At 40.6% G+C, this 24,858-nt stretch overlaps 1 protein-coding gene across 21 annotated transcripts in view; it reads left to right on the top strand.

The window, feature by feature from the left end:
* The window catches only part of NRXN3 (neurexin 3), a 1,022,200-nt gene that overhangs the window by 459,544 nt on the left and 537,798 nt on the right, over window positions 1-24,858 (top strand). For 12 of the 21 annotated variants that reach the window (XM_056346632.1, XM_056346622.1, XM_056346630.1 and 9 more), the window contains one exon: window positions 13,839-13,958. In XM_056346632.1, the coding sequence (XP_056202607.1) occupies window positions 13,839-13,958 (120 nt within the window). Of the gene's footprint in view, window positions 1-4,834; window positions 4,862-13,838; window positions 13,959-24,858 lie in introns of all 21 variants that reach the window. The other 9 variants (XM_056346611.1, XM_056346614.1, XM_056346619.1 and 6 more) reach the window with 1 other exon arrangement.

Below are 24,858 nucleotides of genomic sequence, written 5' to 3'. Positions count from 1 at the left end.
ATGCATGCTTAAAGAAACGCCATTCCATGCCCACACGTGCATGTTGCCTTCTCATGTGGTGTGAAAGAGATTTCTGCTAACGCTTGTCTCTTGTTGCGGCTTTGCTTTCAGAAGCAGAGGAGATTACAAGGTGGCAGCTGTTTTCTCTGAAACTGTCAGTTTGATCTCAGACAGAATCAAAGGATGTGTGGAGGAAGGAAGCCTGGAGAATAGTAGAATTTGAGATGTAGGTCAGCAGACAGCACTCTCCCACATAAGACAGACCAGTACCACTACAAATGGGTGACATTGTGGCATCTTGTTTGCATTTGTTATCTTTATTTGTGTATTTCAGTACCCTATTCCATACCACCAATTAAAATGCTCAAGTTTTAACAGGAACACAATATTCTTTATTGTCCTGGTTTTCATGCCTCTTTCTTTTACTCAGTTGCAGCAAGCCAGTGAGTTTCCTTGGCCACATTGTCCTTCATGTGCTTAAGCGTAATTCAGCCCTGCTGTATCTCAAAGCACAAACCTACTGATTACCAATTATTACACAATTAACTGTGTTCCAGTGATGGGTGAGGCACCACTCCTATTTAAGCAGGAGCAGAAATCCTTTCAATAGAAATAATATTTAAGTGAGAGCTTTTTCATTAGGACCTGGAGAATCCCTAAGCATTCTTAGGCCATATATAGGGGTCATTAACTGAAATGCAGGCATCCTTGAGACTGCAAGTGGCTGGTGTTTAATAGTATATAGTAGTACTGAAAAAAATAAAAGGCAGCTCAAGACCTAGGACAAGGATTACTTTATCAGTTTTATTCCTGTAATTTCTTTAAATTATCTATGTTGGGATTTGTGTAAGGTAGCACGACTAAGCAAACCTCTTTATCCCATTTGTTAGCTGAATTGTCAGCTTCCTTTTGCATTACACAGCTTTCTTGTCTGGTGTACAACCTTAAGTTTTCATCTTTTGAAGTATGCTGCTCAGTCCCTAGTGTGCCAGGCATGATGATAGCTGCCACAGTGACACCTGTTTTGATGTGTCCTGTAGGACTATTACTTTTGGTAAAGAATTTTGTGGGTGATTATTTGGAAGAAGAGAGCCCAAGGGTGTCTGAAATGTCAAAAGAGCCCATGGAGTTAAAGCCCCACACCACACCTCCCTTTCCTTTTTGTGTGTGGTGGTCTGGTTTATTTTTATTGCCTTTTTTTGCAATTGCTGCATTTCTGATTTTTTTGGGAACAATAGGTAGCTCTTTGTTGATCTTGAAGGTCTGGTCAGATCTGTAGTGGCAGCTTGTGTTTCCCTGGAAGGTATTTGTCAAAGCCAGAAACCTTCTTACTGGCTGGTGTGTAAAATCTGTTCTGGGTTGATGTGCTACACACAAATGTGAGAAGAATGAAGTTTCAAGATAATAGCATTATAGCAATATATTTATCGATTTTCCATGCAGTATCTTTATCTCTTGTGTTATCAGCAGCTTTCATCGCCACTTTTTACGTAAGAGGGCCCTTTCCCCTACCACCATCAAAAAAAGGGGTTGGTGAGAGGGCCTGAGAGAAAAGGTACAAAATATAGGGAAGTGGTTAAGACTTAAATGGTCCTTGTGCCAGTTTTGGGTCAGGTTACCGACCACTCTGAGGAGGCAAAGTCAGTTCTCAGAAAGGACTTCACGTTGGGGGGCCACTTCTGCTGGAAGCTTCCAGGCAAGCCTGCTACCTACTTTGGGCCTAGCTCTCCCCACCCATAAAACAGATGTATGGAATTCATCTATTTGTGATGAGAGTATGAAATTCAACCATGTCTTGCAGAGCACTTTGAAGTAGTGGGTGGAGGCCCCTAGAGATGAGCAAAGCATTAGAAACTGAGAAAAAGCCTTCTGTCACGACCTGATTCTCTCCAGTTTCCATTTAACAGCCTATGGGCTTTAGTTGGAAATTTTTATACAGCTCCTAACTTCGAGTAATATTTCCATTTCTATGTCAGACATACACAGCTTGAGAGAAAATATGTCTGCGCTGTGGCGTGTAGGCGAGAGTTGGACGGTGGAAGAAGTTGTTCCAGGTGACCTTTCCCTTCTTGAAAATAAACTGGTTTAAACTTTGGATCACCTCCTCCTTGATTCTAGACATCTGAAATGAATTCTTTTTGCTGGGCACTTTGTTCCTGGTCTTACTACTAGTTGAATGAATCAGTTTATTCTGTCCACAAAAGTGAAGACTGAGTGACTCACTGCTTTCTCCTCACTGGTCCTGGAAGAATTTAAGCAGATGTCCAACCTTATGTGGAGTTTAAAGATATTGTTGTAAATATTAATGAGTAGTATTTCCTGCATTTGGAGTGTTTTTTTTTCATCTCTTTATTAATTTGCCTTATGTTCTCCTGTGTTTTCCTTTCCTTTGTTTGGACATGCTTATGTTGCTTACTGTGAGCACTAGAGCTATCTGAAATTCAGCTGCACATTCTAAATACTCATGTTCACCCCATCCTGCCACCAGCTGAACAATCCTAAACAGCAATGGTTAAAGAACATTGTATTTCATCCACAAGGCAGTTTTCCATGTGCTTTAGAGATGTGGTTTCTTCCTGTCCTCTTCACCTTTCCTCACCTGTTCCACTGACAACAGCTTCTCTCAAAAGAGTGATGATTATTAAACTGGCTGACAGTATGCTTTAGAGCTTTTTTTTTTTTTTTTTTTTTTTTTTTGTCCTAATTTAATCTTCTTTCAGATCCTGCAGTAGAATCATAATCTTGTGCTACTTGCCATGAAATAGTATAGTTAACCTTTGGAATTCACTGGTGCATGAAAAGCATGAATGACACGTAAACGTTGGATAATCAGAAGTGCATTTTACATACTAAGCAGTATGTGGAAAAAAGAAAACCTTATCTCATGCTTAAAATCTCACAGCAGGATAATGTCAGAAAGGATTTCACCCTTCATCTGCTCAGTAGTGAAACTTCAAATCTGGTGATACTGCACTTTCTCTGTGGAATCAAAGGCTGTCCATTGAGGAGAGGAGCGTTAGTTTACTCCATGATGGTTTGACAGCTCTCTTGTTCTTTATGCTTTTGTATTCTGTTGTCACAGTGCTACTGGAATTATGGAACAAATATAAACTTTGTTCCAGCTCAGCTACAAAGATGATGAGGAGCAGGGTAGTTAGGAAAAGTGCTTGTTTGTTACACAGAAATTACTTTATTAGAATATGTGTCAAAGAAGATGCATAGAGGAATGCATCCTCCTTCTGTTTCCACCCCTCCCCTCCTTTCTTTTGTGTTTTGCTTGAAGAACTCTTGGAATTTTATGGCTCTATGTGCTAGAGCAGTTCCAGAAGTGGGAATTAAAATCTGATTAGCTCAAAAGGGAATATAATTGCCATCTTGAGTCATTCATGAGCTATAAAACAACAGCAAAGATTCAAAATGTTAAACTGCATAGGAACCACAGGAAACAGCATCTGTATGTGTTGGTGCTAATTTTTTGGGTTGTAAATGTGAAAGGAGAGGATGGGAGAAAGGGAGAGCTGCCATTGTCTTTTCAATATCAGCCGTGATATTAGAAGTTTTTAAGAACAGAAGGTTATAAAGGTGAGTATGCATTTCTTAAATACCCATCTTTTGAACAGTGAGGTCAGTGATTGGGTGTTTTGGTGTTCCCATTGTGCTATATATTAGAAACATGTAACCTTCAGTGGCAAAGGATTCAGGAGCTGCTGCCTGTACTTCCATCTTTGTCCTCTGCTTTTATTCATGCTGAAAGAGAAAACTTAGAATCAAGGTATAATGCTGCAAAAATCTATGTGGCTTCCTTGGAAGGACTCCATTAAAAAAAAAAAAAAAAAAAAAATCCTCTGTCTAAATGGAAAACCATCACTGGGATTGTTTTGGTTTGCTTTTTTTTATGCTCTCCAATTTTCAGAAAGTGTTCTTGGGTCTTCAGTCAGTCAGACTTGGTAGACTTATGATTCTCTTTTGCCATGTGGTCTATGATTTGACTATCGATAAGGAGATCATTTCCACCTAGATGAAAGAGTGAGCTTGTACTATTGTCATTTGTTGATTGGCCTGATGAGATTGACAAAGATTATGTTTGTCTAAAGACAGAATTGTCTCTTTGCCTGTTGATGCAAGTTTTCTTAAGGATGTGTTGAAATCCATGAGCAGGCAGCAGCTTGTGAGGGGGCAAAGTTTTACTGTCACTTTACATCCAGTGTCAAGTTCTGTTCTTGGGATAAACAGAGGTTCTTATCTTCCAGAATTATCGGCCCCTTATGGCTTTTTGGCAGTAAACCCGCTTTGGACAAAAAGCCGGGGCAATCTGTGCTTTTATGAGACACAGAAGATTTTAAGTTCAGATCCACAGCTTGGATGTAGAAACAAAAGAAAACCATTCCTGGCTAATGCACTGAAAGTCAAATAGATTTTTTTATTTAAATGGATTCTAAGTGTTTCTCAAACAAGACAAAATTATTGGTAAATACCGAGAGATGAGTGTTAAGAATGTGATGTTTCTTTTCTGGTCTTTCTATTATCTGTAAATTCTGTGACCTCATGTGTGTGAATGAATGACATGCATTTCCTCTCCTGTGTACGTGGTTGTGTTATCTGTTGCTTGGCCAGGTTAAGGTAGCCACGTCCATCTGTGTCCTGGTTGCTTATGTTGTCATTCCTGTGTGTGTTGATTATGCATGTTGCCTGTCATGGTTATACCAATTGCTTTTATTTATTTATAGTGATGTGACCCTGGTTTATCTGCTTTTATACTAACCTGTTGTTTATTGGTTTTGCTTTTTTATTTTTAATCTTTTTTTGTTTTGTTTTTTATTTTTTGCTAACAAAGTTGAGTTGACCAAAGCTGACCTGCAAGGTAGAGAAGGTTCTTCTTCCCCATTACTGGTTTGAATGAAAAGATGCTTTTATACGTTACATTTGGTGCCTTTTACTTGATGCAGTCACACCTCTGAGACAGAAACAGAATGACAAACCCCAGCCCCTTTGGAGGTGATACCTGGGTTGAAGAAGGGCATGGCAAACGACAGAGGTGTTTTTGTTGATCTGGGGGGTTTGACTGTATCAATCTCTGAATATCCATAAGAGCACAGGTTGATTTCCTGAAATGGATAATTATTGTTCAGCCAAGTAGCTGCTATGTATGGAAACACAGAAGGCCCTCAAACCTTTACAAAACAAAAAGCTGACTTGGATTCTTCACTACTGAACTTAAGGAGTGAGACCAGGAGATAAAAGCTATTTTTTTAACTTAGATTTTGAAAAAAAAAGCCAAACCACCACAGATGTAACTTCCTGGAATTTCAGATAAAAAAAATAATAAAAATCTATTAACTATAAATTCCATTATTAGTTTTATAGCAGTTTACAAGCCATAGTTGATCAAACATATAAGTGGTCATTCTTTTGTACTTGCTGATTGGCACCTCTTATAGGTAATTTTTAGAACCTTTTACTGAATAGTCTGATTTTCTAAAGAACAGGTAGGGCTCTTTTATTATGTTAATCTGCACGTGAAATTCTTACTGGTGTCTTTTATGTCTGTTGCCTGCTAAGTAAAAAGGGAATAATCAATGGTGTTTGAGGCTGCAAAAAGGTTGAGGACTATGTGGATGGTGTTGAAATACTACAGATACTCAAGTGAAAGCCATTAAAGGGGCTGAGAATAGCTTCAGTAGAAAAGGAGGGGGGAAACTGGGAGAAGCCAAAGAAGACAGGTCAGAGAGGCCAGACAGTAATCGAGAGCATGCCACTTGAACTGCAGAGAGATGATAGGGTGAAGAATCCTGATAGGAAACCAGTTTGATGAAGGCTAACTCTTAGGAGACATATAATGAAGGAAGGATTAATGGTGCAATTACATACAAACACCCTATTTCCCCTGGATATAAGTGAGGAAACCTGCTTATTAGAAATTAGCAAGCTTTTGATACTAGAGGGATTTTTTGCATGATGTTAAAAGTCTATCCCTTTAAACATGATAGTGACAGTGTACTTCCCAACTCATCTAGAGAGACTGCAATATAAAGTACAAATTTGTTCCTGAATGATGTGGAAGTTTAAGAAAATGCTCAGACTTTCCAACATTTTACATGTCACTGGAATTAAGTTTTTGTGACTTTAATAATGTCCTTCATAAACTCCTTTTCTATTCACTGTTTACTGTGAAGACCTGGTTACATTGCTGACTTGATCTAAATTAATAGATGCAGTTTTCAAAATAAAATATTCCTGTTCCATAGTCCAGGTGTAGGCAGGCAGGAATTACCTTCACGTCAGAGTAGCATCCGCATTTTTATGTAGGGTTTGGTATTTTACAGCTCAGTGGAAAATGAAAAAAATATATTTGGAGGGACCAAGGAAATTTTAATGGGTAAACACTTTATCTCTGTAGCAGTTGTTAATGAACAGAAATGTATTAGGAAGCACCCTCTTATCCAATGGATAAAGATACTGACAGCCTCAGATAATTTTAGCCATTGGATACACATGAAGCATTGAAGCTGAAAGATTTGACAGCCTAGAGATAAGCAGAAGTTAGTGTGATGTATTGTGCTCCATACATGTGGAGCATCTGACTGCAACCATATTTTGTTGGCATCTCTGGCCTATTTCCAGCTGTAAAAAGTTGAAGTAGATGTCTTACAGAGGTTATGGATTTAAAAAGTATTGGGTGCTGCCTCTAGGCGATTTCTGAAGTTTATGTAAATGAAAGTGGTAGAGGATGAGATTTGAAAGAATAGGAAGGATACATGGGCTGAGACTAACGTGAATTAAAAAAAGCATGCTGGAAGTACACTGGGATGTAAATAGCTTTAGGATTAAGGTGTTCTGTGCCATTCAGTCAGACTGTGGCAAGGAATTTGAGATTTGCATTAGACATCAGCAAGTATCGTGTCTCTGGCTGCAGCTGTTGCTGTTCTCTGTAGTCACTTGTGTGCCCATCAGAATTCAGAATACATGCCTGAGAGTTCCTGCTCGATTTTTTGATGTCCATTGAAGTAGATGCAGTATGAAGAGGTCCCAGAACAAATAGATTTGTTTGTTGTTTTCATTTTTCCAGAGTCTTCAAAACCTAAAGGCTTGTCACAGCTGTGAAGATTATTCCAGCTCAAGCTCATATTGTTACAGAGGTCTTAACCCGATAGGAATATTTCTCCTTCAGATGGAGAGACACCTGATCACATTGAAGCCTAAGGGGAAATGTTTGTCTTGTGTGTGTAATGTGTATTATTGGCTTTTCAGGAAACCAACCTCTGCTAAATAGGTTTGGCTATTTTAGAATAGGCCATGAGGCCTGGCACTTTTGTACCGCTGTGATTTGCAGTGGGGAAGGGTGTTTTTCTAACTCACTGTATTTTTCTTGTTCATCTACAGCCCTTTAATTTTTTCCTCTCTGCTTTTAGTTTCTGTGTCTGAATGTCTGACTACTGTTTACTTCTACTTCACTTGCATCTTCCTGTCTCTTGTCGCATCTCTGGTTCAGGCATACTCCCTTTTATGCAGTTGATTTTTTTGTTGTATGGCTGGGTTTTTTTTGGTTTGGGGTTGTTTTGGGGTTTTTGTTTGTTTTTTATTTTTCTCCTTCCCTCACCAGCATGTGTATGAGCACTTTGCTCGAGACTTTTTAGGTTGCTTAAAGATGGAGAGCGGCAGGGTGATAAGAGGGGGAGGTTAGGTGTGTGCCAGGTTTCACGGAGGGGAAAAAACCCCACCGCCTCGTAGCTCCAACTTCTGTGGATTGCCATTGCTGCTGCTTCCCTTCTCCTGTCACCTTGACGTAAATGTCCTTTCTGTGGGAGACTTGCCTATTCGTTATTTTAACTAGTCCCAGTACCTGAAATTTTTAGACCAGCTGTGTATTTGGAACAGAAGGACTCATCATCTTAACTGACGCCAGGTGAATGAAGAGTTCAGGTTCTGTTAAGGCAGTGGAATAAACAGTTGTATCTTCAGAGGACTTCAGAACACTGCCTTTTGAGTTATTTCTGGCAATGGGTAACTTTAAATATGGAGCCTGCCAGATGTCTAATCTTATTTAGGTGATGAAAGAGATGATGACGTCTTAATGAAGTCTGGAACTGAGTGAGCTTGAAGAGCTGGCCTTGCAGTCCTTGAAAATCCCTTTTGGTTTTTTTTTTGGTTCTAGTTTGCTAAATTAGTTACTCTGTGATATTCCTGCTTTCTACCAGCTGTGACTCAAAATACAGGATCTAACTTTCTGAACTGTGCATTGAACCTTGACTCTCTTACGTTTGTGCAAGGTAGGTGTCAACATGCTGCTGTTGGTATTTGACAGTTACGGTATATGAGGTGTGATCCATCCAGTGAAGTGATGGTTCCATAAGATCCAGTCTCAATTTTACTCACTTGTTACTTAGAAAAGAGAATTAACTTCATTTCCTCCTTAACCTGCACTAACAGAGAGTCCTGCAACAGGCTTATATTCTGCCTGGTACATATGGTTTCCAAGACCTGATGCCTCTCTGAGCTGTACTAGGGCCTGCACATTGAATTAAAAAAGCAGACCATAGCTAGTTATGAAACAGGAGTGCTGACAGAATTAGATTGTAGACTTATCATAGGTATAAATTGCCCATCATAATGTCTGACTGGTAGTCGTGGAGACATTTCAATGCTTGATGACATTTGCAATTTAGGAACTATGGGACAAAAGCAGCACCTTATTCTGCAAACACAGTAAAGGTATCTTGTGTGTTACTTCCCTATCTCTTCCTATCCTCACTGAAGTTACAAGGAAAAAAACAACAACAAAGGGAACATTTAGAGAGATGGAGAATGAAAATGGACCCGTGGTGCTGTTGAACCTTGCCTGTTGCAGATCTTCATCTTAATGAGAAAATAAAGTTAATGCAAATGGTAGATTCCTTTAAATAGGAGTGAATTTTCAATGTGTGAAGGAAGGTGTTATATGCAAGACCAGGAAGGTTTAATGCTGTTTGCTGGTTACGATCAAAGCATGAGGCAGTTGTGTTACAATCCTGCAGCTGTTGTATAAAGAAACTGATTCCTCATGTAACTCGGAAGAATGATAAACACAATACCGTCTTTTATTTCTAAAGTTCCTTTCTCTGCAAAGAGCTTTAAAATGACACAGCAGGAATGGTTGCTTTTGCCAGTGAAATGCGCCCACCTGTGGGATGAAACATGGCAGTTTGAGCAATGCACAGCAGTAGAATTCAAATATTTTATTTTCAGGGCAAAGAGAAGCCTACCATATAGCTGAAATTGCAGGAAAGAGGGAGACAAAGTAATTTTTCCAAGCAGAATATGGATAAGAGATCTGGCTACCGTACTCTTCTAAGGTGGTTTTCCTCAAACAATTAGTGGTAAAACTAATACACAAACCATACATCTAGCTAGGTAACTTGGAAGAAAAGTGTAATACTGGACTCCTTCCAAGGGAGGGAGACCCATCAAGACCACACATACTGAAAGTCTGCAGATACCGAGCTGTTCCAGTAAAAATTAGAATGCAGAAATAAAGATCAAATGGACATCATTGAAAAATTCTGTTTTGCTATCTCTTATTCCTAAGGAGCTGCCTCTGCTGGTAGGTTTAGTATGGACAGGAGGAGACAAAGCAAGTCACACTTCTGCTAGCAGGGATGCTTTTTTGTACATGGGACTTCTCCACCTTTATTCTGTCTACTGCCCACTCACTCCCCTTTCTGCTGTGCATGTGGCATGAAGAAGACAATGTGCCAAGCCCAGCTACAAACAGACAAAAGAAACAAGGCCAAACAGAAACAAAAATGCACTCAATGGAAATAACAAGTGTTGTCAAGGGGTTGGAAATCTAAGGAGAAAATTGGAGTCAGCATGCATATGTTAATAATTAAAAGTATAGTGTGGTTTATCAGACATATCTCAGATTGTTATGTGAAGACTAGTTCTGAAGCTTAGCTTTTAAATACTTTGACTGCTGTAAGCATTGCCAAAGGAATGAGCTTAAAAATAGACCTGAGGCCTGATGACACTGGTAATTTAGAACCAATTCTACTGCTGTATATATAAATTGTTTGTCGTCTTCTCTTTCCTTGTTTGTTAGCGCTAAAGGGCATGTGCGTGATAACACAATCTTCATGTTTCATAAGCCTTCCTGTGCTTCTGTTGCTTTGCTCCCTAATCCAAAATCCTAATCCCCTGTGACATCCCTGTTAGTTGCTCTAAACAAAATTCTGTTGCCACAGATGGAGGATTATGACATCAGGAAAGGACTGTAAGCAGCAGGAGTAGATGAACTCTGAGTCAAAGATCCTTTTACCATGCAAATGGCCCACAGTACTAAGGAGTGAGGCAAAGCCTAATACCCAAAATCTATGCTGTGCCATCACAACTGGATCCACAGATGGCAGATCAGACTTTGAGCTTCCTTGTGGTATTGTCAGGCTTTCAAAATTCATTGTAATTGTTGGGTTTTTTTTCTTATTCTTTTTCTCTGGCTGCTTTGAAAGTACTGTTTCCATCTTCACAATTGGTTTCTGTAAAATACAAGTCAGAAACCATGATACTGGTCCAGAATTGAATTCCTTTGTCTCTATGGACTCTCTCATTACAAGCACCTCGAGCCACGGGTACTAGGTCCCATACAGTCTTATTCCTTGAGTAGCGAGTACTGGTCCTCTCTCGTGGCACCTAGGCAAAGGATATCCCCATCAGATGATGCCTGTTGTCAAGCCCAGTTGCTGATTCAAGTCTTCTCAGAAGAGGGTAGGAAGAGGTAATTGAAGATATTCTTCTTGGCTTCTATGTAATGGTGCTCACAATGCTGTAGCAAGTTTGCAGAGTCACGATTGCTTTCCATTTTTATTTTTTAAATATATATAACTTTCTTGTTTATATCTCTGTGAGTATTGGCATTCATATTTAGGGTTAGAGGTTAGATAATGGAATAGGAGGGTATAGCAGAGGTATCAGGTCCTTATTCTCAGATACCTTAGACAGTTTAGGCAAAAGGACAATTAATATCCTGTTTCAGATTGTTAAACGTCATCCCTTCTTTTGCTGGGCCAGAGTAAGTGTGAAGCGAGTGTCAGACCCCAGCCTGGTGCATATGTATCTATATAGTTACATTCATCTCTCTTGTAAGTGTCAAGGCAAGAGGGAAGCATGTACATCCACGTGCCTACCAGCCCACGCTGTAAAGTCTGTCAGCACTGTTGTAATTCTAGAAGTGATCTGTTAATTTCATGCTGTGCTGGTGAGACCACTGGGATTCACACAGCTGTAAATGAGTCAGGTGGGTGGGAAGAAGAGGCGGAGGGCAGGAGAAAAGTGTTGAAAAACGCTGCTCAACTTTCTTTGAGTATGGTGACGCACAGTTCTCTTGCTGTGGCTGCTGCTGCCGCCTCTTTTCAATAGGTGAATTTTCTTTCAGGGGTTTTGTTGTCTTCTTTTGTTATGTACACTTATGCTTCTACCTAGAGGTTTTGGTTTTGTGGATTTTTTAACAGTATAAGAGATCGTGGAAGGAACTGAGGTTTTTGTTATTGTTCAGTTAAACTGTCTGCCTACTGATAGTCATATGTTCCTTCTCATTGCAGGAGAGATGTAAAGGAACACAGATAGCTAAAAAGCTACTGAAATTCACCCATTCTGTTCTTGCAGTGGGGAAAGATGATCTAGTGGGAAGAGCAGAAACTCTGTCCCGAAGCTATAGGGGGCCATTCCTGGCTTGGTCTTTGAATTGAGAGGATCGTGTCATGTCATGGAGCTTCCAGTTAGATGTGGGTTCTGCAAAGGCCTGTAAATGTGCAAGCGCCCAGATACACAATCCGAGTATCAAAGGTGCTGTATAACTATGGGATTCAGTGAAACCACTATGGGTGGTGTCCAATGGGGGTTGAGAGGTTTCATTTTGGGTTAAAGCCTTTGAGAATGTTATCTCTGCTTTGGTATATCCTATTTCATCTATAAAGTAGAGATAGTGGTGCTGATGTTAGGAAGCAGTAAGGATGAAGAGTAGGATGAGCCTCATGGAGTTGTTGTCACTAACAAAGACCGTGACAGAAGATACTTGGATGGGTAGAACAGTTCTTGCTTTATCCTTATGGCGTTGTCCTGGACTAGAGGTGATTAACAAACTGATCTCAGGCAGCCTAGTCTTTTGATCCTTTTTTATCTACTCTGTTTCTTTTGTTGTTTCTTCTTTTCCAGCAAGTACAGGATATAGAATAATAGATATGTCAACTAAGGTGTACATTTTATCTGCAGCACTGCACAATAGGAACAGCATACTTCTGTCTGGAATGCTGAAATAAAATACTTTCCCGGGAAGTAACTTCTAAACTTATGTTAATATAAGCTATGGCTTGCAGCTTCATATCTGCCCTCAGGTGTTTCAGAATCCAGCAACCTCCTTGTGGATGACATGCTAGATGTCACTCAAAGCCACTTTGGTCACTTGTGGCCAAGAAGGCTAATAGCATCCTGGCTTGTATCAGAAACAGTGTGGCCAGCAGGGCAAGGGAAGTGATTGTCCCCCTGTGCTCAGCACGGGTGAGGCCGCATCTCAAACCTTGGGTTCAGTTTTGGGCCCTTCACAACAAGAGGGACACCGAGGGGCTAGAGTGTGTCCAGAGATGGGCAGCCAATCTGGGAAAGGGGCTGGGACATAAGTCTTAGGAGAAACGGCTGAGGGCACTGGTTTTTTTTAGTCTGGAGAGGAGAAGACTCAGGAAGGACCTTCTCACTCTCTTACAGCTGCCTGAAAGGAGGTTGCAGTGAGGTGGGGGTCAGTCTCTTCTCCCAAGTAACGAGCAACAGGACAAGAAGAAACGGGCTCAATTTGCACCAGGGGACGCTTGGATTGGATATTAGGAAAAAATTCTTGACTGAAAGGGTGGTCAAACATTGGAACAGGCTGCCCAGGGAGGTGATGGAGTCACTGTCCTTGAAAGTGTTTAAAAAACATGTAGATGTGGCACTGAGGGACATGGTTGAGTGATGGACTTGGCAGTGCTGGGTTAATGGTTCGACTTGATGATCTCAAAGGTCTTTTCCCCAACCTAAATGATTCTATGGTTCTATTCTATGAAAATCGTTTTTTGGCATGTTGTTTAGGTTGTGTCTTTGCAAGGTTTATCTGAGTAGGATAGCAACTGTTAGCTTCAAATCACGGAACTATGAAAGCCTGTCATGTTAGTAGTAGCTACTTCCTTCTCTGTTTCCCTCAAAGGCTGTGGAAACCACTCGAGAACAGAGAGGTGTTGTGAACTAATGTCATGTTCTTCTGAGGACTTTATTGACATGTTTCCTGAGGAACCTATGTAATGGGACTGGTCAGAGTTTTGTGGGATTTATTTGTTTGGGTTGTTTTGGGTTTTTTCTTAACCTGTAAAGCAAAGTTGTAGCCACATGAGGTTTCAAAACTGCAGTTTGAATCCACGTATCAGGGTTCTTTGGGTAGGGTGAAGTATTGTTCATGGGCCCATTTCTACAAGGGGATCAAACTTCCAGGGAAGTACGACAACCTGGCAGTGTTTGTTGTCCTTGGATCACACCATATTTTAAATTTTTTGAGCAAGCTCTGAACATGAAAATTGGGTCTGCCTAAGAGGGAATATGTTGCTGTTCACTGTTACTCCTTGCTCAGTGTTACAGTTTGTTGTTCTGCCATGTACAGTTGTCTTTGTGCTCTTCTTACCCGAGTTTCTTGCATGTCCAAGAATGGAAATGTGTTTGGTTAGTGTTTTTTCTCTTCTGCATGAGGATCCTGATATAATGGTTACAATGTATTGGAGCTTTTATAGGCCTGACTAAAATGATTCTCTAAGCTTTGTTTCACCTTTTCCTTGTCATCCCTTCTCCAGGACCAAGCACTACCTGCCAGGAAGATTCCTGTGCGAATCAGGGCATCTGCAATCAACAGTGGGAAGGCTTCACTTGTGATTGCTCCATGACTTCATATTCTGGGAGCCAGTGTAATGATCGTAAGTAGACTTTTCCACTGGATTGGTGAACTTTGAGTTCTGGTGGATGGGAGCATAGAAAACACATGATTAGTTTTACTTTCAATTGAAATACAACTTTCCAAGTGTCAAAGTCAAACTTTGTTTTCTGGAAAGTTTCTTTGAAACATATAGCAGGTTGGTTTGTTTGTTTGTTTTTAACTTGTTAAAAGGAAAATATACGATTTGGTATATGCTGATTATTTTTTTCCCTTCTTTTTAAAAGCTGACTTATTTATTACCATCATGGGTCTGGTTGTTAATGGAGTTGACTTGTATGTATTGTGTGTAATATTTATGCAGATACAAAATGGGTAGGTTTTGTGCATTTTATTATGTATTGAGTTTTTCATTCAAACCTTGGTGACAAAGACATGGAATCCATGTAAACTGCTGAGCGGTGTTCTAGATTGTCTTCTGCTGAGTTATTAGCTGTATGCTAAGATGAAAAATCAGGTACCTTTTTCTAGAACGTTCAGTTAAAACCAGGTGATTGATTAGGCATACAGCAACGGTGTTGTGCTTCTTGGCATATTGATTAGCTTCATCTCAAAACATTGGATGTTCTTCTTGGCCAATTACTGTTAAGATCTCTGATAAAATGATTGAGCAAAACCCTGAAGTCTTCCTTAAGGCAGCAGATAATCAGCTTTCAGACATTCCCTCTGCTCATCCTGATATGACCTTTGCTCCTGCCTGGAGGAGCAGATCAGCTCTACTCTCTCCCACTTCTGTTATTTAAGGTGACAGTCCCCTTCTCCCTTGTTTCTCTAAGGCAGGGAACAAAGGAGCACATTGAGTGCTGTAGTAAGCATAACAGTAGGCTTCAATAATTTGGTTTGTTGTGTGTGTAAATTTTAAGACCAGAGAAGAGTCTAATAGTCTGCTCTGATCACCTGCATCTCACAAGCTGCTGCTTTTCATTAAGAGTAGTTGCAGTAGACTTTAGCGGTACCAGCAAGGTTCATCCAATATTGGTGCCACAGCACTGAATTGATGGCACATATGAGAAGCTGTTTAACATGTGGTGACAGTCTGCTTCTGCTGAAGGCCAAAAAACTCTGCTTTTCCAGTCGTTCATAAAATGTGGCATTATCTGTGTTGATTTCCCCTTTCTCCCAGCATAATTCTCCCAAACATCTATCGGAAAGGCCTATCAGCATTCGTACTTTGACAGGGGCTGTATAAGAAGGGTATTACAGACAGAGGTTTATAGTCTGTAATGCCACATCTGGTTTTGGGTTGTTTTGGAATGACTCCTTTGGGTCCAGAAGGAACGTTGCATATTGGATCCATGAGATTTGGCTCCCATTTTCTACATTTCTGTTTTGGTTCGCTGTTGTCAATTGGACACAGTTTCCCATTCTTGCACTACTTATTCAGTCATTCAGTTTAGACTTGGCAAGCATAGCACATTATAAACCTGTTGTGTAAAAGAAATGCTACTTTGAATCCTGTTGGGCTGCATTTAAGTACATATCCAGGAAATCTCTGAAGAGACTATTGATGTTGTCGGTTTTGTTTCTAATGGGCTGGGCTTCACAGCTCCAGAATGTTACAGTGCCCTTGTTAGGCTGTTGCTAATGACTTAGAGCAGGCTCTGAAATGTCAGGAAGCCACGTTCCTGTGTCTGTAATTGGGGATTCCTTGCTGCTTTTTAGAACTGGCAGCTGGAAACCGTGCAGAGCAGAGACAGGGGTTTGATATGAGTGGGGGTGATGTGGGCGATGTCGTAACCAGCCTCCTGGTGTCAGGCCTGGCTGGTGATTTAGAAGCGCTCACAGGAGGATGCAGGTTTCAGAATGGTCTGGAAAGGTAAGTCATGTGGACTCCTTCTGGAACACAACGAGACTCCAGCCATGATCTTCAAAACGTGCGTATAACATCTTTTTGTGGTTTGTTTTTTTGGCTGTTCTTTTGTTTTCTTGGTTTTCTCTTTGCCATGTATCAGGACACTGAAGACACAGCTCTGCTCCTGGTTGCCTGTTGAAGTCATGAAGGGTTGTAGAGAGGGGGAAGGCTTACTCCCTGCTCCTATCCATTAGATACGGTTGCTATGATACCCAAGTCTAATGGATGTACAGGCATTTGTATGTTAATTGAATTAAATGTTCTTTAGACTGGATTATAGTGCAAGTAATGGCAGGGGCAGATAACTTCTATGTAACCTGAAGCTTTGCTATTATTTAGAAATGCATCAGGCTCTTTGGTAGAACTTTTTTTTTTGCCAAAGGAGTCTAACTCTATTAATTTAGTAAATGGCTACTTCTATTTTATGCACAAATTGTGGTCTTCCACTGATGTAAATATGGAATGTTAAAGTCAGTAGAACAGGTCTAGATTTACACAATGGAAATGGTAGTAAAATGAGGACTGACTTGAATATGTTTTGTCTTTCCATTTCTGTTAATCAGCTGAAGCATCCACACTGGAAAATCTGTGTTTCCATGTCTTTGATGCAGAGTATTTCAGTGCTTCTGAGACAGATAAATGGCATGCCTGGACTTTTCTTCACTTATCTTTTATGATCTCTTTAGATCAACCCTTATTAACTATTGCTAACTGTAATATGGTTTGGGTGGGTTTTTTTTTTTTTGGTGTTTGTGTTGTTGTTTTTTTTTTTAATATTTTCTAGTTTAAACTTTGCAAAGTCATCTGTCACTCAGCCTCATCAATACTCAAGAAAACTTGGTGTGCCAGTATGGTTTTGCTTTTTAGTCTTTATCCCAGGACTGGGCCATTAAGCTTCCCAATTCAGATGCAACTGTCTTCAAACTGCTTTTTCTGAAAGGTGAAGGAGAAGCACAGGTGGTAGAGATGCATGTTGTACATCTCTAGACATATCTTAGTATTAGACATTCATTAGTACTGTTTAATAAGACAAGGATTTAGTGTTGGTCTGTTTTAGATGTTTACACCGTAGGAATCGAGATTCCTTGGAATAAGAAATTAATGGAAGCTATGGGGGCATAAATTCAGGGTTAATATGCTTCATTTTGAGTTGCATCATTTCTTGTACCAGTGTTAAAAAAAACACCACCAAACAAAAAAAACTCCAGACAACCTCTCCCGTCAAATTTGAGAAGGTCTGTTGTATAAAAGTGAATTTTAAGGTCTACCCTGCATACTAGCCAGTACTAACACCTACAGAGAAAGGTAGAAAGAGAAGCAGTGTCACTACTTGAGATATACTGGTTCCATTCTCCTTGTCATTTAAGAACTGTTCTTAATTTTTTGGAGTGGTTCCTCATTCTTCAGTCTTTAGAGATGTTTTAATCAGTCCAGCATCACATTCAGTAAATCTGGGCTTTCAACTTATTTTCAGAATTTGTTTATTATTCTAAGATGTAGGAAATCAGCATTAATATGCTGCAATTGATATTTAGGAATAGTTAACAACCCTGGTATGCCAGACATGTTGCTTTGAATGTTCAAATGTGTAACTTTGAGCAGACAAAATGTCAGAATTAGAAGTTAACCCACAGCGTCAATGGAGTGTCTTGCATCTGGGGTGAACTCCATCCTATTGCTGTTCTTAGGGTGAGAGATGAAAACATAGTAAAGATCCAATTTATTTGAGGCGTGGCATGTATTTAAACTGTTGTCCCATGAAGAGTTTTAGAGATTCTTTAATTTATTCGTGTTCTTGTCTGTCTGGTCAAACAATGACACTTTCTGCACAGAGAATGCATAAAAAATAGGCCTCAGCAATCTAGCTAATGGGAGTGGTGTATGTATGTCAAACTAGATCATAGAAGACACTGCTTGTTACTCAGTGCCTCATGCAGATAAGAAAAATGAGGGTCAAACTTTCCAGGAGAAATTGCCAGGCTAACACAAGTATGTGTTAATGGAGGCTGTTTGTCTGTAAAAGATCAATAACCTGCAGCAATGACTAGTGCAAGTAGAGTATAAAGCACTGTTTCAAACAGCTTTTTTGTTGTTGTTGAAACAGTTGTTAAGTCCATCTGCAGACTATTGATTGGCTTTTTAGGGGGTTATTTATTTATAAACTCTGGGTTGTAATATCCACCTGGTTTAAAAATAAGTCTCCCATTTGATTAGTAAAAAGAAAAGGCAGCCCATGTTTGTCTGTCCTCTTGCCTGTGTGTCTTCATATGCTTCCAGTCTGCATGCCTTTCAAAGGGCTTGTTGATAAGCAAAGCAATCCTCTAACCTTCCAATGTGATTGTTTGGTGAAGTGGTGCTTGTTTTTTGTCTGGGGAGAGGTGATGTACAGGGCTGTTGTTCTTTTTGTGCAGTAAGTTAAATTTTTCTTCAAGATTCCTTTCCATGCAATGCGTAACCTATACACTTCTACTGTTTTTCTGTGAATCGCATTTGGAGGAGGGAAGGATTAGAAGGAAGTGGAGTCGTGGTGAGTTTGTTCTTTTGTTCACTTAATTTAGCACTGTCACGGGAAGAGCTTTTGATAACTTCAGTTCTGTAATCATAGTGAGTGAGGCTTACTCACTAGCCAAAATATTTTTTTATTATTGTTTTTTTTTTAGTTTGTTATCCTTGACTTAAAGGGAAGGATGTCAAAATTGCAGAACAAGTCTAAGACCAATATTCAGAGTAAAGCACAGAGTACTTTTGGATTGAATGGGGGAGACAGAAGGTGGCCTCTGCCACGTGTGTGTTCTAGGTGAGGTGTCAGGGATGTTGGAGCAGACTCACCTCTCTTCCACTAATGCCCCTCCTTCACACGCACCCCACCCCCCCGCCCCCCTGCTTCTGTGATATTAAGTGAATGAGTACCTAAGTAGATTGATGCTTCTGGAGCAAGTCTGAGGACTAGGTTGCAAAAGGGCAGGGACAGAACCAGCTTCCCTCACCCCTGCTTATAAATAGCACGGCAGAATAGTCATTAGAAAAGACTGCTAGCAGGGCAAATGGCTAGAGCAGCAATCTTGCTGTATGGTGATGGCTTTATTCTGATGTCCTCATGAGACATTTGCACTTCATGCTTGTTTTGTCTGCCCCACTGAGCAGTTACAGCTATCTGCATGGCAGGATTCAGACCCCCAGTTGGGAGATGGGCCCTAATCCCTCCCCCTCAGTATTTTGTGTTTTTCACCATCTGGGCCAATTTTTGTGTAGAATTCATGACCTCCTTTAATGTCAATGCCAGCATGCTCAGCTTGATTTACTTACAGAAACCCTCTCCATTGTTCATGTTTAATTATCACCCGTTCATTTCTAATGTGCCCAGCTTATCACTTACTGAGTCAGAGTGCAAGAGGTTGCTAGTGTGTAGAAAATAAATCTACATAGACTTCATTAGTCTTGCATGGCTAACCCAGTCAGCTGTTCAAATATCAGCACGCTTAGGGATTTGCCTTTGATACTGCAGAGACATCCGCCCTACACGAAGCAAGAGTCACCTCTGATTTATCTTGAGTGAATCATACTTCATTACAGCAGGTCAGGCACCCTGATTACTTCTTACTTCCCTCCTCGTGCTTTGTCCTCGCTTACTCAGTGCTCTTTTACATACCCTCTACTATAACTAGTGTTTTCTGGCTGATGGCTCATTTTAAGTTTCTACCCGAAGCCTCTGGTTTCTTCTGTCTCTGAATGACCTTATCCTCTGAGAATTGGGCTAATAGGGGAAGGAAATGCAACTGTGTGCTTCAGTACATGATGTAAATTGTACTGTTGTGATTCAGCTTGTGAACCCTGCTTTTACCCTTCTTACCACTGTGTACTTTCATTTGCGCTGTAATTCCAAGAACTTTAACATCTTTAGGGCAAGGATCTGGTGCTACTTCTTATTTAAAGCACCATGCACTTTTCTGATGCTTAGTAATAACCCACTATGTAATTGCTTTAGCTCTTCGGTGGTTTAAGAATGCTTGTTGCCTTTCTGCATACTGAAAGGCATTTCCCTTCACTTGAGTAACAGCTGTAAAACATCAGATCAGGCTGCAGATCAAGAGCTTGCTTGTCCCATGTTCCCTTTGGGAGTCATCTGGGATGGGTGGCGTCAACGTCAGGGGAAGGAATTTGGGTGTTCCTGTTTTGGGTGAGCAAGAGGGAATTTGAGCGACAGGTGCTCTTTGGAATTGCTTCTTCTGCACCTTTCAACTTCTCAAGGTGCCCTGACAAAGAAGTGTTTCCTTTTTTTTTCAGCTGTGAAAGCTAGCCAACTTTATCCTTTTGTGATCCCCAAAATGCAGCTAGGTCTCTAGTGAGTAATTTAATTACGATTGCTTCAACAGCTTGGCAGAAGGAGCATTTAGGATGACAGCTGCAATCAGTCACTGATATCTGTGCACACCTGGCTGCTGTCAGCACATAAGCTATGGTCCAGCTGTGCTACAGACTTCAATGGGATGGAAGGAGAGAGACTTTTTACAGGTGGCAGTGATTACAGCTTCTGTTATCAACCTTTGAGCAGTTCAAGCAGTTACTTAATTCTCTTTCTGACACTGCTCAGCAGCTATGCCATTTTCATAAACATGTCACAGAAAGCTCTTGCCATAATTTTGTTCCTTGTGATCCCTGCTCTTTTTGACACTATGGTTTTTTTTTGTTGGTTTTTTTTTTTTTTTACATGATACTTGTTGGTAGTCATGGCAATAATTATTACTTTTCATGTTATAAGTAGCTGAGTGAGTGGTACTGTGTCCTGGGTGTTTTGCTGCATGAAAGAGCTGGCCTCTGAAACTGTTCCTTCAGTGATGGCACACCCAGGGTGTGATATCTGAGAAGACACTGATGTAAGTTTACAGCGGTAACAGAATTGTGGCACTGCAAAATAGGAGTGTCTGTTTGTTCTATCACCCCAAGCTCCATTTGCTGATGATGATCTCTAAGCACATCTTTCCATTAAATGTAAATTGATTTATTAAGTGTTCTAAATTGTCTTGTGTAACAAGGATTTGATTAATTTTAAATGTAGCTTTTGCCTTGCAATATCCTGCACGTGTTCGTATTTGCATTAAGAAGCAGTAAATGTAAAAACGCAGGAAAACACCAAAATAGGCTTCACCCATCAAATTCACTCATTAAAGATTCTTTTCTTCCTATATCAGCTTCTCCACAGAAGATGGTACAGTACTGACTTTGGAAGCTGATGGCAAATGTATGTAGTGTTGGATTTTGCAGGCAAAAGTCACCCTGAGCTTGAAGACTATTATTTTAAATGGATTTCCACCCCCACCCCTCATAATGCTGTATTTCAACTGTATTGCCCAAATACTCTTGATGAATCACACCAGCAGTGGTTTCATCAGTATGAGGTATTTTGGGTGCTACATGGTATGCAGGTGGTACCTGTGCTTTTTGCAGAGAAGGGAGAAACCCTTGCAAAAAATTAATCTTTCAGCTGTTGCTGTTGATCTTGGGAACACCCCAGTCACCAATCCAGGTGAAAGTGCGGGTGGTTTTGATTGTTGTCTCCATTCCCCTATAAATCTGCCATAACCGGCACTATGGATTATGAAAATATGATTTCCATTTTGGGACTAACGTCCTGCATGGGAACTCTGGCTTGCAACATAATTTTAGTCTGTTTTTTGCCACAGCTGGTTTTTGAGTGCTCTTCCAACTTTGCAGTACCCAACTGAGTTAGGTATCTCTGCTTTTAAGCCGTTGCTGTAAGTCTGATGTGTGGTAAGTGGAGTTTAATGGTGTTAATGAGATGGGACGGGGTTCACTTAGTGCTTTCCCAGGCAGCACGGAGTTCTGTTGGTAGCACACACTGTATTGCCTCCTTATTCCTGTAGGGCACTTCAATGATCTTTGAAGCATGCATTAGTGGGTGAGGACAGATAGATGGAGACTGAAGTTGGTCTTTGTATTTTATGGACTAGACTTCATTTGCAGTAACACTTATTTGTAAATACAAAATAATTCCTTTGATTTCTATAAGGTAACTTGAGATTTGTGTCAGTATTGGCAGATCAAAATCTGGCATGGGATTTTTGGAGTCCACATATCAAATGTGCCTATTTGGTTTGTATTTAAGATTTTTGTATATATATTTTTATACCTTAGACTGAAAGTTACCTTTAAGATTACATTCATTAGCATAGACTAATTTGTTTGTTTGTCTTTGTTAATTCTTGCTGGCTTTTGAGCCTTCTAGTCTGGGGCTACATAAAAGAGAAGGCTGGGCTGAACAGGGAGACAGACAGGCATGTTGTATGCTTATCCTGTTTTTTGCAATGGAAATTATTAACAGAAAAACAAAGGCAGGAGGAGTCAGAGGTCCTGAAGGAGGTTCTTGTTCACTGTGCAGGCTGCCTGATGTACTAATTATTGCCTGTCATTGGAAGAAGGCTACCCATTGATCTTCAGTGGAGTTTAGCTGTATACAGGGATGTGTCTTTATTACGTTGCAATCTTGTTACCCAGGAGCTGGTGTAATAATCTCAGCTGTGGAACATTAGGGATTAGATGCAAAACCTTAATTACACTTATCTTAATAATGATTCCCAAGGGGCAGACTGAAACTGGTTGCTTGGGTACCTGTGAAACAAGCTTTGTGAGGAGGAGCTTTTTTGGTGGATTTGCTCTCTTTGTGGAGGTGTTTCACTACATACTGACGTTCAAGGACTGTGCAAACACTGGGAGTGGAGCCTAGGGCTTCAGTTGCCTTTTGCTGTCCTTAGAGATTTTGGGCCACAAAAAAATTGCTGATGGTGGAAGGAAATAAAAATAAAAAATTAAAAAGAAATAAAGAAGTGGAGTGTGGTTGATTTCATCATTTTCACAGCAAAATTCGGGGTTCATTGGCTTTATCAAAATGATGCATTTATTTTGAAAATCAGCAGAGAGCTGAAAAACCTGAGGAAGGTGACAACGAATATTTGTTTAAAATTGTTGACCGAAGTTAGTTAATCCTTCTCTGTCTAGAGGTTTGTGATATAGTCACTGGGACTTCTCCCAGACCTCTGTGTTGGACATGAGCAGCAGGGGCTTGTTGTGGCCTCCCTGGCCTGGGATGGGGATGTTTCTATTACTACCAGGTGCTGGAGAGGGTGATCTGGAGTGGGATGGGGAAGGAGTAGAAAATTACTTCTTCCCTAGAAAAGCAGAGATGTCTGATCTTTGTAGTGTGCTTTTGTTCAAACGCTTCTAGCCTCAACCTGAGAGTACTTGAGCTCATGTCCATTGAGTAACTGTCTCAAATAATATAACTGACCTCTAGACCAGAGTGTCTTGACTAGATTCTGGCTCTAATAATACACCTGCCAAATATAAGCAATTTGTTCTTCCAGAAAGACTCCAGCATGTTGATTTTGAAGGAAGTGTGGTTGAAGCTCTCTTCTTCCTCATGTCTCTAGTCTGAAACCTAATTGTAGTGCTTGGCCACAGCAAAGCTGGTGTCAGGTTTGCTGGCTTCCCATAACTATCGGTCATATTTATTTTCTTTCTTTTTTTGGGGGGGTGTGTGTGTGTCAGATCGCACTAAATGACCTTTTGTCTGTTACATTTCTGCCCTGCTGATCTCAGGCAAATGATGAAGATAGATAGCAGTATCACAAGCCATCCATCATGCAGTTCGTAGGTCCCTTAGAAGCATCTGTGTCTTTAATAGTTCATCTGTCACAGATATTCTCGGAATTGAAGACCACGGAATGCTGAGGAGAGGGCTAATATAGGTATTTCTTTTTACTACTGGAGACTTTGGCAGTCAGGTGTCTTTCCCTTGGAAATGCAGGCTGTCATGAGGAGTGCCTGTGCACCAGGGTTGAAATTATGGATCCAAGCCAGGCATGTTACAGTAGGCAATGCTGCTGCAGGCATCAGCAAAGACTTTTTTTCTTCTCTGCTGTTGTAACACTGGATTGGTTGTGTTACCAGTGCAGAACTGAGCAGACCTGGCTTTCAAGCACTTGCTGTGTGTGAATGAGCTGGAGTTCTCAGGAGCAGTGGCTGTGAATCTGACTGCTGGCAAATGGCTGTAGGCACTCCAGCTGCACACGTGCTGCATGGGGCAAGAGGAACATCTGGCTGAGGGAGTGCGTAGGTGTGTGTGAGCAAGTGACACCAATATCAGTCTCGAGGTCAACAGGCATGATGTTTGACTCCGGAAAACATGCAAAGTTACCCGATGGGTATTACAAGATGTTGATTTTTTTGTAACAACGATGTCAGTTGTGCAGCCTGTATATGCAGTGGATTAATTGCTGTGTGTAGATACTTGAAACACCTGTCTGAAGTATTGCTGAGCTGCGCACATTTGCATGGTGTGTTAGGCCAGGTAGGATACCATGTTAATCCTACATGCTTAAGTTTAGGGCTAGCCTGGATTTCTCCACGTGATGCTGCAGCAGTGCTGCAGTGTGGAGACTATCCTGAGAATTCCTCCCGTTATAATTACTGGAATGCTGAGAACGGAGGTCAGGCAGAATTGTCTATGCTTCCCGTTGTTTAGATACAATTAATAGGAGTTAAGTGTTTGTACTGGCAGAAAAAGAAAAAAAAAATCAGTCCTTTTCCTCTATTTTTCTTTATTTTTTGCACTTGTTACCAGTGGTGAATTTACTCTGCGTTTGTCCCAGCTGGAGGATGCTGGAGGCTTAAATCCCTTACCTCATCCTGCTGAAATAGAGATACTTCTGATGGACGCTTTGGACATGAATTTGTGCTTTGTCTCAAGGGAAGCATCCTCACAGAGATCCCTGCTTGGCCGTGGAGTTGCTACTGATGGCTCCTGTGCATGTAAGATTGATAGATCCAGTCATTTAAACATAATCTAGGCACACCAGAGAACCTACTTAGCCCAAATAGCAGACTTGAGAGACCTGTACTAAACTCATTATGGGAGTTATTCAAAATGCATAGACAGTATATCATAATGCTTCTTGTTTAAAACAAATTTCATCTTGGAGACCAAGAATGTAATAGGAATAAACTTGGAAGTATA

This window comes from Falco biarmicus, chromosome 7 (genome assembly GCF_023638135.1).
Source record: "Falco biarmicus isolate bFalBia1 chromosome 7, bFalBia1.pri, whole genome shotgun sequence".
Classification (NCBI taxonomy): Eukaryota; Metazoa; Chordata; class Aves; order Falconiformes; family Falconidae; genus Falco; species Falco biarmicus.
This window is presented reverse-complemented; position numbering and strand designations above follow the sequence as displayed.